Source organism: Nelumbo lutea, chromosome 1, assembly GCF_056320005.1.
Source record: "Nelumbo lutea isolate HS-2025 chromosome 1, American lotus-T2T, whole genome shotgun sequence".
In the NCBI taxonomy this organism is placed as follows: Eukaryota; Viridiplantae; Streptophyta; class Magnoliopsida; order Proteales; family Nelumbonaceae; genus Nelumbo; species Nelumbo lutea.
The window spans coordinates 218971705-218988471 of NC_142684.1; the positions used below are offsets into that span (position 1 = coordinate 218971705).

General features: G+C 40.3%; 1 protein-coding gene across 3 annotated transcripts; it reads left to right on the top strand.

Moving 5' to 3' along the window:
• Positions 1-304: 304 nt before the first annotated feature.
• Positions 305-15986, top strand: LOC148881093 (rho GTPase-activating protein 5-like). 3 transcript variants are annotated; one of them, XM_088963355.1, is made up of 5 exons: positions 305-1047; positions 3323-3420; positions 3512-3631; positions 14438-14668; positions 15239-15986. In XM_088963355.1, exons 1-5 carry the CDS (start codon positions 945-947, stop codon positions 15737-15739), a joined length of 1053 nt encoding a protein of 350 aa, XP_088819481.1. In that variant the 5' UTR covers positions 305-944; the 3' UTR covers positions 15740-15986. The 3 variants fall into 3 exon arrangements, with proteins under 3 accessions (XP_088819481.1, XP_088819479.1, XP_088819480.1); XM_088963353.1 differs by having other exon boundaries at positions 349-1047; positions 3300-3420; XM_088963354.1 differs by lacking the exon at positions 14438-14668 and having other exon boundaries at positions 369-1047; positions 3300-3420.
• Positions 15987-16767: the final 781 nt, after the last annotated feature.

Consider the following 16767-nt stretch of genomic DNA (forward strand, 5'->3'; position numbering starts at 1 on the left):
AACAACATCAAAGATGTCATGTTGGCATTTCATAAGATAGTACTTCCTACTAACGTTAACAACTCAATTCAAGAGTGTCAGCTGTGGCGTATCATCTTATGCATTGTTAAATGTATTTTTCTTCACAATACAAATATCATATATTTTTAGATAATCTAAGGTTTTAAAAACGATCAAAAGCAAAATCACGGATGTTAACGGAAGGGGTAAAAACGTAAATTGCTAGAATAAGAAAGTTGACAGCGTGGGATTGGTGCCGCAAATGGAAGTTTTGGAGGGAGGGTTATGTCACTACTCACTACCCATGGGCCATAGTACTAGTACAGGGTGGAAGTCTTTAATTTATCTAGGGACCCCAAAAATAACCCATAATTGTGTTGAGTTGTCGTCGTCGTCGTTGTCTATTGTCTCCACCGGGTCACAAGCCTACGATTCCACTTGCTCGGTTCTCAAGCTCATCATTTCCTTCCTCCCCGCATCGAATCAATCATTTACAATCCCAAAGTCCCAACTTGACCAAGCTTTCTACTACTACTTCTTCTCGATTGCTTCGCTAAATTCAACGTTTGCTCGGAAACACCGACCCTAATTTCCCTTTTGAAACTCCTTCTATTTGTTTTGTAATTCTATGGTTCAGCTCTTCAGATCCAGGTCTTGTGGACCTGAACGGATATCGGTGTTGGAGTTGTCCCCTCCGACTCCGTCATTTTATCTGACTGAGAACGAAGACGAAGAAGGAGAGGAAGATGATGACGGTGACTATTACTTTGCCAATCCAATATCCACTCCGTTGATAATTCCTGCAGGGAGAGAGGGAGGTGCCAGAGATGAGCGTCATCATTTCCCAATTCTGGAAATTTTGCTAGCGGCGTTAAAGAAGTCGTTGGTGACATGTAGCATGGAGAGGGAGGATATTTGTGCCATGGATATTAGCTGGCCTACCAATGTCAGGCATGTCTCCCACGTTACCTTCGATCGCTACAATGGCTTTCTCGGTTTGCCCGTTGAGTTCGAGACTGACGTCCCTTGCAGGGTCCCCAGTGCCAGGTTTAACTCTCGTACTCTGTCTGTGCCTCTATTTGTTTGCTTCTTATGCTCAAACTCTGCGTCTTCTCTTTACAAAAATCTTATAAAGTTATAAGTGCGGTGATAAACATTCCATGCTTTTGGTTTATTGTTTCGTCACATTCCAGTAGTTTTTGCCAAAATATCTCCCAACTCTGTAATTTCTCTTTTCTTCCAGGTAGAGTCAATTTTCTTGAAGCTAAATAAATCTATCTACTAATATCCTGTATGTCTATCCATCAGATCAGTCCTATTCTAGTTGCTAGCTTGAGACTCTTGTCTAAAACTTTTCTTGCATTTAATGTTGCTTTGCATGAGAAAGATGGATCTTTGTTTCTCTAACATAGCTTGATGGGGGCTAGTAATCATAATTTCTCCGATACAATTTCTAGCAGGTCCCTGGATTTTATTATGAAACCATAGTTATCAAAGGCCTAAGGCAAGGCTGAACAACAGGGGAACACCTTGTCGCTGGATTTTGATAAAAATACGCTGTATAATTTTAATGTTTTACCTTGTTTCTTAATTGAAATAGCAACTAACAAACATTAACAGCGATTTAACATAAAACAATCAAATATCGAGAAAGTAGAAGGAAAGCAGCATTGCATAGCCTATTGGACAAAAAAAAAGGTGGTGTACCTGATATTCTGTCAATGCAACACAATTACTGAGAATTAAAGGAAAAACACCAAATAACGGGACTGAGCCTCTTTTATGCTGAATGCAACAGTTATACTGAGGGGTGTGTATCTGTGTAGAGAAAAAAATGGCAGAACGCTTTAAAGGGGAATAACTGTTCCACCCTGATGAGGAACCACAACAAGATGAATAGCACTAAACTCATTTTATGGTTCCTTGAATTGGAAACTGTTTTTACTTTCACCTTTATCTATACAGTATGATACAGTGAATCCATGCTACACCTAAAATTGATATAACCCCCACAAAACATGCCAAGGTGAGGCACTGGATGCTCTCAAAGAAAAAAAGGTCTTTTTGCCTAGCAAGATGTTGACAACCATGTTTGATGACCAATTTAGTTCCATTCAGCAAGTCTAGAAATTTATGCTTCCCTGCCTTCTTATGGATGAAGATGCAAACCTGTGTTATTTCTAATACATTGTGGAAATTGGATTTGATGTACACTGACAGTATTTTGCAGCAACTAATGTTGATACTGAAGGTTCTATGTAAATTCTGTGTGCTATAAAGAGATTTTGCTTTTTGATATATGTACTTAGTGGTTTACAGTCTAATCTTGTTACATATATACAAAGTCCTGGATCTTGTAAGGCATGCCCGTCATGCACTAGAATTAATTGAATTTCTACCAACAAGTGTACATAACTAATGGTGCACCATATGTTTCTGGTCAATCCCATTCTGTTCAGCATCAAATTACATAATGGGTGGCCATTGACATGGAATGCTTCACATGAGGGGGTATTTGACCTCCAATCTTTTTAAAGCTAATATACAACCTGTATTGTCATCTGTTCTATCTGACTATCTTACACCAACCTGTTGCTGGAAACTTCTCTTCATTTGAGGACCTTAATAGAATTCTAACCCTAACACAACTGCATCAAAGTATCATGAGAGGTACTAATGGCCCCAGTTGGAAACAACTTTGAGTAGTAAATACAAGTATCCATTATAAAATGTCTGGTCTTCTTACACATGTTTTGCACATCAGATTTTGGAATGTTGAATGATAGTGAGGTTTGAATAGAAGGGGTGCTCAGGTACCTGACTTGAAGAATTCACACAGCGTTGGGGCCTGGAGCCATTCAAATTTTAGCAAATGCTCAACCGAGTCTACCCAAGTTGCAGCCTTATTGAATAGTGTGCTTTCTTCTTTTTCTCATACATTCTTAATGACCGAAAATACTAAAATTAACTTCTTTTAGTGTCTGAAAGTAGATGGAACTGACTTCGTCAAAAGAGCAGGATGTTTCTTAATCCAAGTATTCTTTTTTTTTGGGGGGGCGGGTGGGGGGGTGGAAAATCCAAGTGTTCTGGTGGTTTAGGCTTATTCTTGCCTAAGTCCAGATGTATATAATCTTAAGCCATAATGTTTGAACCTTATTCTTGCAAAGTAGTACTGTGGTTTAGGCTCATTAATTTCATATTTAACTTGCCCTTCTGGAAATGATCTTTCCATTGTGAGTTTTAGTTTCTCTGGTCATATCCAATGAGCTTGACCTGATCATTATTTTCCTCCTGACCAGTGCAAGTGTATTTGGAGTTTCAGCTGAGTCAATGCAATGCTCCTATGATCAGAGAGGGAACAGTGTGCCAACTATTCTCCTCATGATGCAAAGGTGCCTATATTTGGGAGGAGGCCTTCAAGTATGTCTTTTGGCACCAAATGATAAATAGTTACTTCTGAAACTGTTATACAGACATTATGGTGTTTCCCTCATACATGTTGTTTTTGAAGGCAGAAGGAATATTCCGAATCAATGCTGAGAATAGCCAGGAGGAATATGTCCGCAACCAACTAAATAAGGGTGTCGTACCACATGGAGTTGATGTGCATTGTCTGGCAGGTTTGATAAAGGTATTTGTCAGAAAATTTCAATACCTCGGTGTTTAGCTGGTGTTATAATTTTGCATGAACAACTCCAAACTTGTAAACACCATTGTGGGGAGCAATAGTATTGCTATGCTCTTACTCTTGTATTAATATTGCATAATTCTGTTCATATTAATGAAATTGTTTCTTGTTGCTGATAAAAAAAAAGACGGAAAACTGCAAAAACAGTGGTTATGGACATTCGCTTCCCCTCCACTCCCATTCCTGGATTGTGTATAGTTATCACTATATAACATGGATAAGGTACAAGGCCTAGCAATTGAAGAGAATGCATTTAAGATATAGGCACCAGCAGTGACCACCAGCAAACCAGAACCTCTATCTCCCTCTCCAATCTCATTGTTGTACGCAGTCAGTTTGGTTTTCAAAACTTTGTTTGAAATTGAACACATGGGCAATCCAATGGATTTGATGGGTGTATGGATTCCTTCCATGTGGCAGAAAACCCAAGAGATCTTTATCTAAAGATCTCCTCTTAATATATGAAGGTTAAAATGCTTAAAAATTTCAGAGCTTGTGTAATGATGATCATAAGGGACATTAGAGTGGTAGTGCAAGAGGAGGGATTAGTGGAACATGAATGCTTACACTGGAAATGGTTGGTTGGAGGATTTGAAGGTGTGCATATCAGGCTTGCATAGATACAAAGATGGGTGAAGTAGGCTTGGTGCGGCGTAGAAACTTTGATGATCAGAGCATTAGGGAGCAGGGGTGATCAAATAAGGTAGGAGGACTTCCAATGGCCAACATTTGAATCATTGGAGGTGGGAACTGATGACTGGCTAGGTGCAACATTCAGAGGGCTACAAGATGTGGTGGCTATGCCTCTTTGGAGTTCCCTTAAACGTTTGATGCATGGCCATGTTCAAGGAAGTGGGCAATGTCTTGGCAGCTATGCTTTTGTGGGTCTGAGAAATGCAAGCTGGCATTCAGTGGACTCTCTGTTTACTGGTTTGGGGATCCTTTAAGGATTTCCCTAAATTTTTAGAGTTAGAGGTGCATGGGAAGATTGTTCTAATTTGTGTTGTCGTGGAGGGTTTAATGGATTGGAAGGAGGAGGTTTGTGATGGGTCTTGTTCTTCTAACATCAGATTGGTTGCTCAGAGGCTGCATAAAGGAGAAACTCATTCTCAGATGGAAGTGCCCTTCGGTGATTGTTCAAAGCAGGCAGCCTCTGCTTGACATTGATGGCATTAAGATAAATAGGTAAGTATTGGTTTCTAGGGCTCAAGGTCACAGACAGATGGCAACACTGGAGCGAAGGAGGTGGAACCACCGCAGGAAACAATGCTGGGTTCCTTGTGAAGGTCATGGCAGGCCAGAGATTACAAGGGTGTTGGTGGAGACTCAAGGGGATGCATCATCTCCGAGGAGATAAGGGACAAATACCCTTGTGCTAGTGCTGGTAACGAAGAACTGACACAATATTTTTGTAATGCCTTGCAGAGCATTAGAGAAAATTTGAAATGTCAGCAGGTTTTCGAGTAAGGATGATAGGTCAGGAGCTGCAACTTCACTCAAACCCAGTTTTAGGCCTAGAACTGTTGATGAGTCTAGATAACCATGCGAGTTTAAAGGCCTCTTTTAACATTATACCATTAACGGTCTTGAGTGGGCTGGGGCCCATGGAGCGGTCCCAAGATAATGAGCTATGGTTTCTATCTCAAACTCGAATATATGACATAGGATCAAAGAGTTCATGGAGCCCAAGAAGATATATGATTAGAAAATCTTTGAATTCTACCTGTAATAGGAGTGGTTTCAAGTTCACACATGAAAGGTAGAACAAGGAAGTAGTTTTTGTGTTAAATCTTCAAGGGAATGCCTGGAAGTGGGACGTGGAAAGGGTTGCAGTAGGCTCATGGAGTGGAAGGCTTCCAGGAAGTTGATGTAGAGATGATGAGGTGTGTTGTCAGTTGTTTATGTATTTCAGGTTTAGTACCATAAGGGTACTGTTGTAATTTCTCTTCTGTTTATATTGTTCGACTGTACTAGTATAAATAATAAATTCATTCTTTCGCCCCCTATGTTCTGGAGGGCTTTTAGTCACTCGACTCACCTCTTTTCTCCTCTTCTCTCTTCACTTGCTCTTGCTCAACGTGGTATCAGAGCAAGTCGTCTAGGCCTGAAGGGTGGTGTCAAGCTAACTACTGTTGCATCCAGTGCTGTCTCCAATCAAACTCCTGATCTGGTGAAGTTAGTTCGACCCAGAAGTTACAGAGTTTTTTCGTCTTCCAGCCCAGAAATTGCCCCTCTTGTCTGCTTGACTGTAGAGAGACTATTGTTTGCAGTTCGTAGAGGGTGTTCTGTCTTCAGAAATTGCTCATTTTTTGTTCGGCTGCCTATTGTTTGAGGATTCGTAGAAGGAGCTCTGGTTTACAGTCAAGGAGTTCTGGTTTACCATAAGGGAGACTATCATCTGAAACTAAAAGAGGTACTATCATCCTTGTCTGTTCGGATGCCTATTGTTTCCTAAACTGTTTGATGACTATTCGGCTACCCTACTGTTGTCTGTTCGACTGACGAACTGATGAATTGTTTGATGCCTACTATTTGATGCCTATTGTTTGTGGGCTATCATCCTTGTCTGTTCAAATGCCTATTGTTTGCTGAACTGCTTGATGACTGTTCGGCTACCCTATTGTTGTCTGTTCGACTGATGAACTGTTTGGCTGCCCTACTGTTAAGCGGCTGTATTCCTTAACACAGTAGCCGACTAATTGTCTGCTCAACATTTATCTTATTAATTGACTGTTCGGCTACCCTATTGATCTCCTTGACTGGTTAGCTATCAACCCTACTAAGTAGGTCATTCAGACCTGTTCTTGTACTGCAACAGTAGTGTGCAGACTTGTTTTAGTGAAACCATAGGTCAGAAGGACCTGTTTCAGTACTGCAACAACAGTGTTCAGTTTGTTATTTGTTCTTAGTGAAATTGTAGGTCAGAAGGACCTGTTCTTGTACTACAACAATAGTGCTCTTTCTTTTGTTCTCAGTGAAACCAGTGGTTAGAAGGACCTATCTTTGAAATAGTCTTGTATGGCTGTACCTTTTTTGGTTGCTGTTTCAACCTTTTATTCAGATATCATGGGCAGTGAAGATTCAGCCACATCTGGAGTTTCCTCAATGTTGAATGGAATGGGTGGGGGTGATCTATCATTTCCCATGGCTGTTGTCCCTCTTGATGGTTTAAATTACCTGGAATGGTCAAGAGGGATCAAATTATACATCACGACAAGGGGGAAGATAGGCTATATTAATGGGAGGATAAAAGAACCATCCTCCGGGAGTGCTAAATATGTAGATGGAATCAAGAGAACAATATTGTTATGTCCTGGCTCCTGGTTTCCATGCAACCTCAAATCAGGAAGAATTTCATGTGGGCTAAAACAACGAATGAAATTTGGGAACAAGTAAAGTCTACATATTCAGAATTGCGACACTTTGCCAAAATTTATCAACTGCAGGCAGCATCTTCTACTTGTAGACATGGGGAGAGGTGTTTATCGGTCTATTACTCTGACTTAACATCTGTTTAGAAGGAGTTGGATCACTACTAGAGTGTGGATTGGAAGTGTGATGAGGATGCTAAGAAGTACAAACAGCTTGTCTCCCAGCAAAGGGTGTTTGCATTCTTACATGGTCTGAATCCTATGTATGAATCTATCAGGGTTCAGATTCTCAGCTCTAAGGATCTCCCTTCTGTTCAGGAAGTCTATCCTCTTGTACAATCTGAAGAAAGCAGGAGAAATTTGATGAACAACCTTGGTGGGGATGCTGTTGTGTTAGTTGCAAAAGGAGGTGTATCTACTGGTGTGGGATCTTCTTCTCGGAAAGGAGATCTCCAGAAAAAAAACAGAGGATAAGGAAAAATTGTGGTGCACTCATTGCCAGAAACCTCGACACACCAAAAATACCTGTTGGGATCTTCATGGGAAACCAAAATGGGCTCAAGATCTGACTAAGAAGCAAGGTTCAGAGGTGAATAAGAAGTACGGACAACAAAGTACAAAGAAACATCACATGGCCAACATGGCTACTCGGGAGAATCAGCCCCCCATTTCTACTGTGACTTAGACACATCTCACTGGACCTGACCCGAGGGAGGACATTATGAATTCCTTCCGTGACCATTTAGAGCTCTATGGTAGAGCAATTCGTCAGATGGATACTCCTCCTTCAACCTCATTTGCATCTACGTCAGGTAATTCTGCCACTGCTTTCCATGTTGCTTCTCATACCCCTGACTCTCCATGGATCATTGTTCTGGAGCATCAAAACATATGACTGGTACGTCCTCTTACTGTCAAACCTATCACCCTCTTTCTGGAAGAGACAAGGTGAGACTAGCCGATGGATCATACTCTTCCATAGCTGGTCAAGGAACTCTCTCTCTTCCTCTTGGCCTTACCCTTTCTGATGTTCTTCATGTTCCAAATTTTCCCATTAATTTGTTCTCTGTTAGTAGTGTTACTAATTTCTTGAATTGCTCAGTGACTTTTTTCCCTTCTTATTGTGTGATTCAGGATCTGGCCTCGGGGAGGACGATTGGTAGGGGTCATATGGCTGATGGACTTTACATGCTAGAGAATAAGCACATGTTACAGAGTCTATGAGTTAGTCCTATAGGAAAAAAGTCTATTTATGGCATTGTTGTCTTGGTCATTTGTCCTTTGAGTCTTTGAAAGTTGTATTCCCATAACTGTTTAAGTCAATGTCTGTTTCTGATTTTTCTTGTCAAACGTGTCAGTTGAGTAAGCATTGTAGAACTCATTTTTTTCAGAAAAATAGTAAATCTAAATCTCCATTTCACATTGTTCATTCTGATGTGTGGGGCCCTGTTACTTTTCGTCGTCGCAAAGGCCAACAAAACTCAAGAGCTGTAGAGAATCCGAAAGCTGTACCTCCAGGAAGGGTGTTAGATTGTGCACCACTAAACATCCCATTTCCAACTTTGTCTCCTATGAGAACATTTCATCCTCATTCCATGCCTTCCTTACCTCTATTGATAGTGTCCCTATCCCTAAGAATGTGGCAGAAGCTCTTTCAGTTCCTAAATGGACAAATGCCATGAGGGAAGAAATTAATGCCCTTCACAAAAATGGCACATAGGAACTTGTTGATCTTCCTAAGGGAAAGGTTCCAGTTGGATGTAAATGGGTGTTCACAGTCAAGCATAAGGCTGATGGAACAGTGGAAAGATATCGCTTAGTGGCAAAGGGATTTACTCAAGTGTATGGAGTTGATTATGCAGAAACTTTTGCCCCCGTTGCCAAGATGAATTCCATTAGAGTCCTTTTCTCTCTTGCGGCTAATCTGGATTGGGTTTTACACCAGCTGGACATCAAGAATGCATTTTTGAATGGTGACCTTGAAGAGGAAGTGTACATGATTCAACCTCTTGGTTTTCTAGCCCAAGGCAATGAACAGAAAGTGTGCAAGTTGAAGAAGTCCTTATACGGGCTGAAACAATCACCAAGAGCTTGGTTCAGCAGATTCCATGTGGCAGTTCAGCAGAAAGGATACAAGCAATGTCAATCAGATCACACACTGTTTGTGAAAAAAGGAGAAGGTAAAATTGCTGCTCTAATTGTATATGTGGATGACATAATTGTTACTGGTGATTGGGAGGATGAAATTCAGAAATTGAAACTTTTTCTTGCCACTCAGTTTGAAGTGAAGGATCTAGGACCTGCCCGATATTTCCTTGGAATTGAAGTTGCCCGATCAAAGAAGGGTATCTTCATTTCTCAAAGGAAATATGTCCTAGATTTACTTCAAGACACTGGAAAGGTGAGGGTGAAGCCAGTTGACTCTCCCATTGACCCCAACCATAAATTAGGAGACAACTGTGGTGAATCACTCAAGGATGTGAAACAGTTTCAGAGGCTTGTAGGGAGATTGTTATACCTTTCTACGGCTCGCCCAGACATTGCATATGCTGTTGGTGTCCTCAGTCAGTTCATGCATGCTCCTAGGTCTTCTCATCTTGAAGTAGCAGAGAGAATCCTCCGATATCTAAAGAAGTATCCGGGTACTGGTTTGTTGTTTCAAAAGCACGGACATTTGAAAGTTGAAGTTTATACAGATGCAGATTGGGCTGGATCCCGAAGTGACAGAAAGTCTACCAGTGGCTACTATACCTTTATAGGAGGGAACCTTGTTACATGGAGGAGTAAAAAGCAAAATGTGGTAGCTAGATCCAGTGCTGAAGCTGAATATCGTGCTATGGCCCATGGGGTTGTTGAAGGCATGTGGATAAAGAATTTGTTGGGGGAGTTCGGTTTCCTAGTGACCAAACCTATAACTCTATTTTGTGATAACAAAGCAGCTATAAGCATTGCTGCCAATCCGGTGCTACATGATAGAACAAAGCACATCGAAGTTGACAAGCATTTTATCAGAGAGAAAGTTATCACAGGCGAAGTGTGTACCCCCTATGTCACTTCTAAGAACCAACTTGCAGACATCATGACATCTTTACAAAGGGTTTAAACCTTTCCAGACATCATGATCTTTGTGACAAGTTGGGCATGATTGATATCTATGCTCCAACTTGAGGGGGAGTGTTGTCAGTTGTTTATGTATTTCAGGTTTAGTACCATAAGGGTACTGTTGTAATTTCTCCTCTGTTTATATTGTTCGACTGTACTAGTATAAATAATAAAATCATTCTTTCGCCCCCTATGTTCTGGAGGGCTTTCAGTCACTCGACTCACCTCTCTTCTCTCTTCTCCTCTCCTCTCCTCTCTTCACTTGCTCTTGCTCAACAAGGTGGATGTTGATGTGGATGTTTATGACTTTGGTGAGCTTCTAGGAAGTTGGAAGTTAATAAAATTGGTGGATCTCTATGTGGACAAGGTGGTATAAGCAGGTCTTAGAGAAGCAAAGAGTGTTTAGGGTAGTGGAAGAAGAAGGAACTTTGCCTCAGTTGAAAATTACACATGCAGTAATTCAGATAATGCAAGAAAAGAAGAAAGAAAGAGAAAGAAGAAAAAAGAAGTTTAGTACAATTACTTGGATGCCCTTAATGGGGTGGCCAACACTAAAGAAATAATTAAAGAAAACAAAAGAAGGCCCATAACTAACAAACATAACTTTAAACACTACTTAAAAGAAATAAAGAACACTAAGGCCCATTCGGCCCATTCTCACTACACTCCCCCTCAAGTTGAGCATAGATGTCAATCATGCCCAGCTTGCTTACATAATGTTAAATCTTTGCCTTTGGGACTCCCTTAGTTAGAATATCTGCTAGATGTTCTTCTAATGCAATGAAAGGCAAGCTTGGTTATCACAATGTGCTTAGTTCTACCATGCTGAACCGGGTTGTGAGCAATGTTAATAGCAGCTTGGTTATCACAATACAATATCAATGGCTCGTTACATGAAGCACCCATCTCATCAAGGAGAGATCTAAGCCATAACAACTCAAAAACCCCATGGGCCATAGCTCTATACTCTGCCTCAGCTGAAAATCTAGCCACCACTGACTGCTTTTTGCTTCTCCATTTACATTTCCTGCCCAATCAGCATCTGTATATGCTTCTACCTTCATGTGTCCATGTTTAGCAAACAATGTACCCTTTCAGGGGTTTCCCTTAATAAGATAACATAACACCTTTTCTGCAGCATCCATATGTGTATCTCTAGGAGCATGTATGAACTGGCTAATGACACTCATATAAAGAAGTTTCCCCATTAATTTCCAAAACACTCCCCTGTTAGCTAAAAATTCTCCATCATTAGCTGAGAGTTTCTGATTCACATCAATAGGGTAGAGGTAGATTTAGCACCAAGTTTTCCAGTCTCAGTAAGAAGATTTAGCACATACTTCCGCAGAGAAATAAAGATACCTTCCTTGGACCTAACAACCTCAATGCCAAGAAAATACCACAACTCCTCTAAATCTTTAATTTCAAATTCAGAACTGAGAAACTTCTTGAGAGAATTAACTTCTTTTGTATCACTGCCAGTAACCACAATATCATCTACATAAACAATAAGGAATGTCACTAGAGTGCCTTTTCTCTTAACAAAGAGGGTATGATTTGATTGAGTCTGAGTATAGCCAAACTGAACAAGAATAGCCCTAAACTTGTCAAACCAAGCACGTCAAGATTGTTTTAGGCCATAAAGTGATTTCTTCAATCTACACACCTTACCTTGTATTTCCTTGCCATATATACCATGAAGAAGGGACATATATACCTCTTCAGTGAGATTACCATTTAGGAATGCATTCTTAACATCAAACTGATACAGAGGCCAATCATAGCTCATTGCTAAGGATAAAAGAACTCTCAATGGAGTCATCTTAGCAACTGGAGAAAAGGTCTCAGTATAATCTATCATATACCTGGGGTATATCCGTTAGCAACAAGACGAGCCTTATACCTCTCAATTAACCCATCTACACGATACTTGATAGTGAAAACCCACTTGTACCCAACAGGTTCCTTCCCAGCTGGCAAGTCAACAATATCTTAGGTATTGTTTTTATGAAGGGCTTCTATTTCAATACTCATAGCATCCCTCCATTTTGGTGTGGCTAAGACTTCTGAAACAGACATTGGGATGAGTTGAGAGGAAATAGAGGCTAGAAAGGCATAGTAGGATGGGGAAAACAAGTTGTAGGAAAGGTGTTTGGAAATACACTGATTTGTACATTTCCTCTTACCTTTTCTCAAAGCAATGGGTAGGTTAAGTTTTGGAAACGAGGGCGCTAGTGGAGGAGGTGATGGACATGTCCTCTCTTCAGTAATTGGAAGCACCTAAGACTCAACTGGAGGTGTGGGATCAACCTGTGTTTGCCTTAGCCTTTGGCATTGGTACCACCTCTGGAGAATAGGATGAGTGGAAACAACTGGAAAACTAGTAGGAGGAGGGGGAGGAGTAGGAGTGGAAGACCTCAAAGGAGACGATCCCTCCACGGGAATGGGGGTAACTGTGGAGGGCTCGACACAAGACTCAACTAGAATTGGCAAAGGAAGGGATGAAGAAAACAACTCGACAGATCTCTCCCCCTCATAAGGATGGCTATAAAAAGGAACCGACTCTGCAAAGGTGACATCCATGGAAACAAACCGGGTCCCACTAATGGGATCAAAACAACAATACTCTTTCTGTGTGGAGGCATAGCCAAGGAAGATACACTTCTGAGCCTTGGGGTCAAACTTGTGTCTTTTGAAACTGGGAATGTGGACATAACAAGTGCAGCCAAAGACTCGTAAATTTATAGAGAAAATCTCAACACCAAGAAAGAGGACTCCAAAAGGAGATTTTAACCCCAATACTCAAGAAGGCATGTGGTTAATAAGGTAGGTAGCTGTTAAAACTGCATCACCCTAAAACTTCACAAGAACATGGGTAGCAAAAAGAATGCTCCTTGCAACTTCCACAACGTGTCTGTTTTTCCTCTCCACTACTACATTTTGTTGTGGAGTGTGGGCACAAGAGCTTTGATGAATAACCCCAAACTTCTCAAGATGGGAGGTAAGGTCCTTCTCAAAATATTCCTTAGCAATGGATGCCCTTAATGGGGTGGCCAACACTAAAGAAATAATTAAAGAAAACAAAAGAAAGCCCATAACTAACAAACATAGCTTTAAACACTACTTAAAAGAAATAAAGAACACTAAGGCCCATTCGGTCCATTCTCACTACAGCCTCCTAAGGGTCTACGTTTTGGTTGTTCTGGTCCATCTTGGAAGTTAAGAAAATTGATGGATCTCTATGTGGACAAGGTGGTCTAAGCATGTCTTAGAGGAGCAAAGAGTGGGCAGGGTATTGGAAGAGGTAAGAATTCCGCTTCATAGGGGTCTGCGTTTTGGTTGTTCTGGTCCATCTTGGGGTGAAGTGTGGTGGTCTTTTGGATCGGTTCTAGATCTATTTTTTAGAGTTGGGTGGATCTTCTCAGGGGAAAGATTTAATGTTTTCTGGTTTAGTTGGGCAGTATCTTGATTTCAGCTGGGGCTTATTGGGCTGTGGGTTTTTTGGTGTTCTGGCTGTTACACCTTTTAATCACTTTTTTCATTTTTAATAATTTTTTCCTTTATTTTCAAAAAATAAATAAATGGCATGACATAGGACAAAAAGGAGAATGTGGTAGGAAGTTTAATAAAGATCTGAATTATGATAGGAAAAAATTCAGATCTGAAATAGAGAAGAAAAATTTTGTTTGACAAGTAAGAGAAGAAAGATCAAACCTTTAGAAGAAAAGGGAGAGAAAGGAGATGGCACTCTTACCCACATGAAACTTCAGACAATTTTTTCCATTAATTCAACTCTTTAAATTCAATTACAATGACTCTATCCATAGACAAATCACAAGGGCTGGGATCTTCCCTTACAGACTCCAATTTCAACTAGGAAACTGACCCAAAACAAATTGCACTACTCTAAGGCAAACCTGACACTCAAATAACACTCTAGCTTCTAAATAACAACACTTTACTAATGCTAATGCAACCAAGCAAACCAAAAGAAATTGCAAGAATGATCCAAAGCAATAGATAGACCAAAATCCCATCACCAACTTGCATTATATCACTAAAATGACCGTAACACCCTCAAGGCGTGTTGGATTTACAAGACTTCGGTCACAATGGATAAATAACACCATATAACTTGTGTGTGTGTGTGTGTGTGTGTGTGTATTCCTCTTCCCAGAGAATATGTCCTCTTGATCCCAATGAGTTCTACTTGGCTTCCATTCTGCACTTTGAATCATGTGTAGCTTGATTATTAAGATCAATTGCTGCTCTGTAGGCATGGTTTAGAGAACTTCCAAGAGGGGTGCTAGACTCCCTTACCGCAGAACAGGTGATGCACTGCAACACAGAAGAAGAATGCACTGAACTTGTAAGATTACTGCCACCAACAGAGGCTGCATTGCTTGACTGGGCCATCAATCTGATGTCAGATGTCGTACAGCATGAACATTACAACAAGATGAATGCTCGCAACATTGCAATGGTTTTTGCACCCAATATGACTCAGGTTATTGAACATCTTTAACCTTTGTATGGTGTGCATGTGCAGGTGTCTATGTGCTAAATCGCCTTGTTATGGTTAGAGATTCCCCAAATTTTGAATCTTGGAATAAAATGTAGTAGAACATTTTTTATCTTTGACCTCAGGTCTTGAACTTTTTATCCAGTGAAATATGGAAGTTGATATATTGTGATGGATTTTTATTATCCAATCATGGTGCAATAGTGAGTTCTTGGGTTGACAAACTTGAATATGTGGCTTCATGAGTGAGAGTCCTTATCTAGTCCACCTCTCCCCGAGGCCCTGGATTGTCAGGACTTGGGACCAGAATTGGATGATGGCCTTTATGGCTTTTTCATCTGACTATGCAATCTGATCTTTTGTTTGGATAACTGGAGAATAAAATAAATGTAGTCAACTTTTGACCCAGGGGATGCCTGGATTGTACTATTGAATGTAGATTTTTAACACCCTGCATCTATGGGAAAATTTGGGGCAATAATTAAAGGAAGTGTTTAATAAATGTTGCTCCTTGTAAATTTATGGTATGATAACTAATTGTTTTCCTTTCTGCAGATGGCAGATCCCTTAACTGCACTTATCCATGCGGTGCAAGTTATGAACCTTCTGAAGACGTTGATCATAAAAACCCTTGGAGACAGAGAAGAATCAGCTGCCGAAGCCAGGTATTTTTCTTCGTGCTCAGATTCTCCAGGCAACAAGAGTGGACCCCTTTCACCAAAGATGAATAAGGAAACTGAAACAAGACCCTGTAACCAAACAACCGATGTGTGTGACTCCGATAGAAGTGCTGTCTTTGGCAACCTACTAAGAATCTCGTCTGAGGACGAACTTGAAAGTGACACTGGAGAGAGTTTTTGGAGCTTTCGTAAGAAGAGTGGGGTTGGTGAAGAGCGGAATTCAATTTCTGGGAATAGCACACCCGTTAAATGTGACCCTGGATCTGTGGAGAATGAGTGCAATAAGCAGTGCAACGGTGGGGATGCAGAACGGTTCTTGGACAAGCTGAATTTGAGAAAGGGAGTGAAGAAGCTTTACAGGCATCCTGTGTTTTAATTGAGTAAGCCAGTTAAAAAGTCTGGAGGCCTTGGCGTTGTAAATAGCAGGGGAGGCGGGGAAGCGTGGGCATGAGATTCTTGAGTTTGAATTTAGGCTTGCAAATGTGTATTTGGTGGTTAAGGTCGTCTAATGCGTTTTCTTATTTTATTTTTTTTTGGAAGATTGCATTTATTAGAAATTTGTTATTTGGGTAATCCTTAGTGTATTGGAGAAGGGACATTAATTGATAACTTTGAGCTACCAACACCTGCACTAGAGCAAGAGAAACGAACAGGGCATATTATCATTGAAAAATAATAAGGGAGAATGAAACTTATCAGTAATCACTTTTCAAACCGAGAAATTGCAGAATTATAATGTTATAGAATTGTGAATGCCACTAGTAGGCATGCACTTGCTTATTAAATCTCCATGAACCACAGAATGATGCTTATAGAAAAACGATTAATAGAAAAGAAAAAGACTGATGAGTGTGTTTTTTGAGTCAACCAACACTCTCTTTATAGAGAGCTCTTAATCGCCCAAATAGACAGAAATATAGAAGAAAACGTTTAAAAAATAAACTTTAAGTTCTCAAAAGTCTAACTATTCAAATCGGTCAAAGCCAAAAAGATTCGGTGTAGCATGTGTGTATACGCTCACACCCATGTTTTGACCCGGTTCGGTACACGTGTGAAAAGCATCCCCAACCCCCTCTCATGCATGTGAATATTTATAGTGCTTTCTTCTTATGGGTCTTTACTCATAAAAAGAGCAAGTCTATAGATATACTCAAATCCAATTCCTTTCCCAAACAATGGTGGACAATTAATCTTTTCATGCATTCGAAGGAAAAAAAAAAATAAAAAATAAAAAAATAAAAAATAAATAAAAAATAAAGATTTTTGAAATTTTAAATCTCCCTCTAACATTTTTTTTTCTCAGTTGATATTCAATTAACGTTGAGTCCGGATCTCCTAAAGGCTTTATGCTAATTTATCGAAATTCACCAGATCTGTATCATAACCGATTACTCACTTTTGAGC

Coding starts and splice junctions, on each gene's coding strand:
- LOC148881093 (XM_088963353.1), top strand. CDS start 629: ATGGTTCAGCTCTTCAGATCCAGGTCTTGTGGACCTGAACGGATATCG. Junction 3,632..14,437: donor GTCTGGCAGGTTTGATAAAG/GTATTTGTCAGA, acceptor GCTGCTCTGTAG/GCATGGTTTAGAGAACTTCC. Junction 14,669..15,238: donor TTGCACCCAATATGACTCAG/GTTATTGAACAT, acceptor TCCTTTCTGCAG/ATGGCAGATCCCTTAACTGC.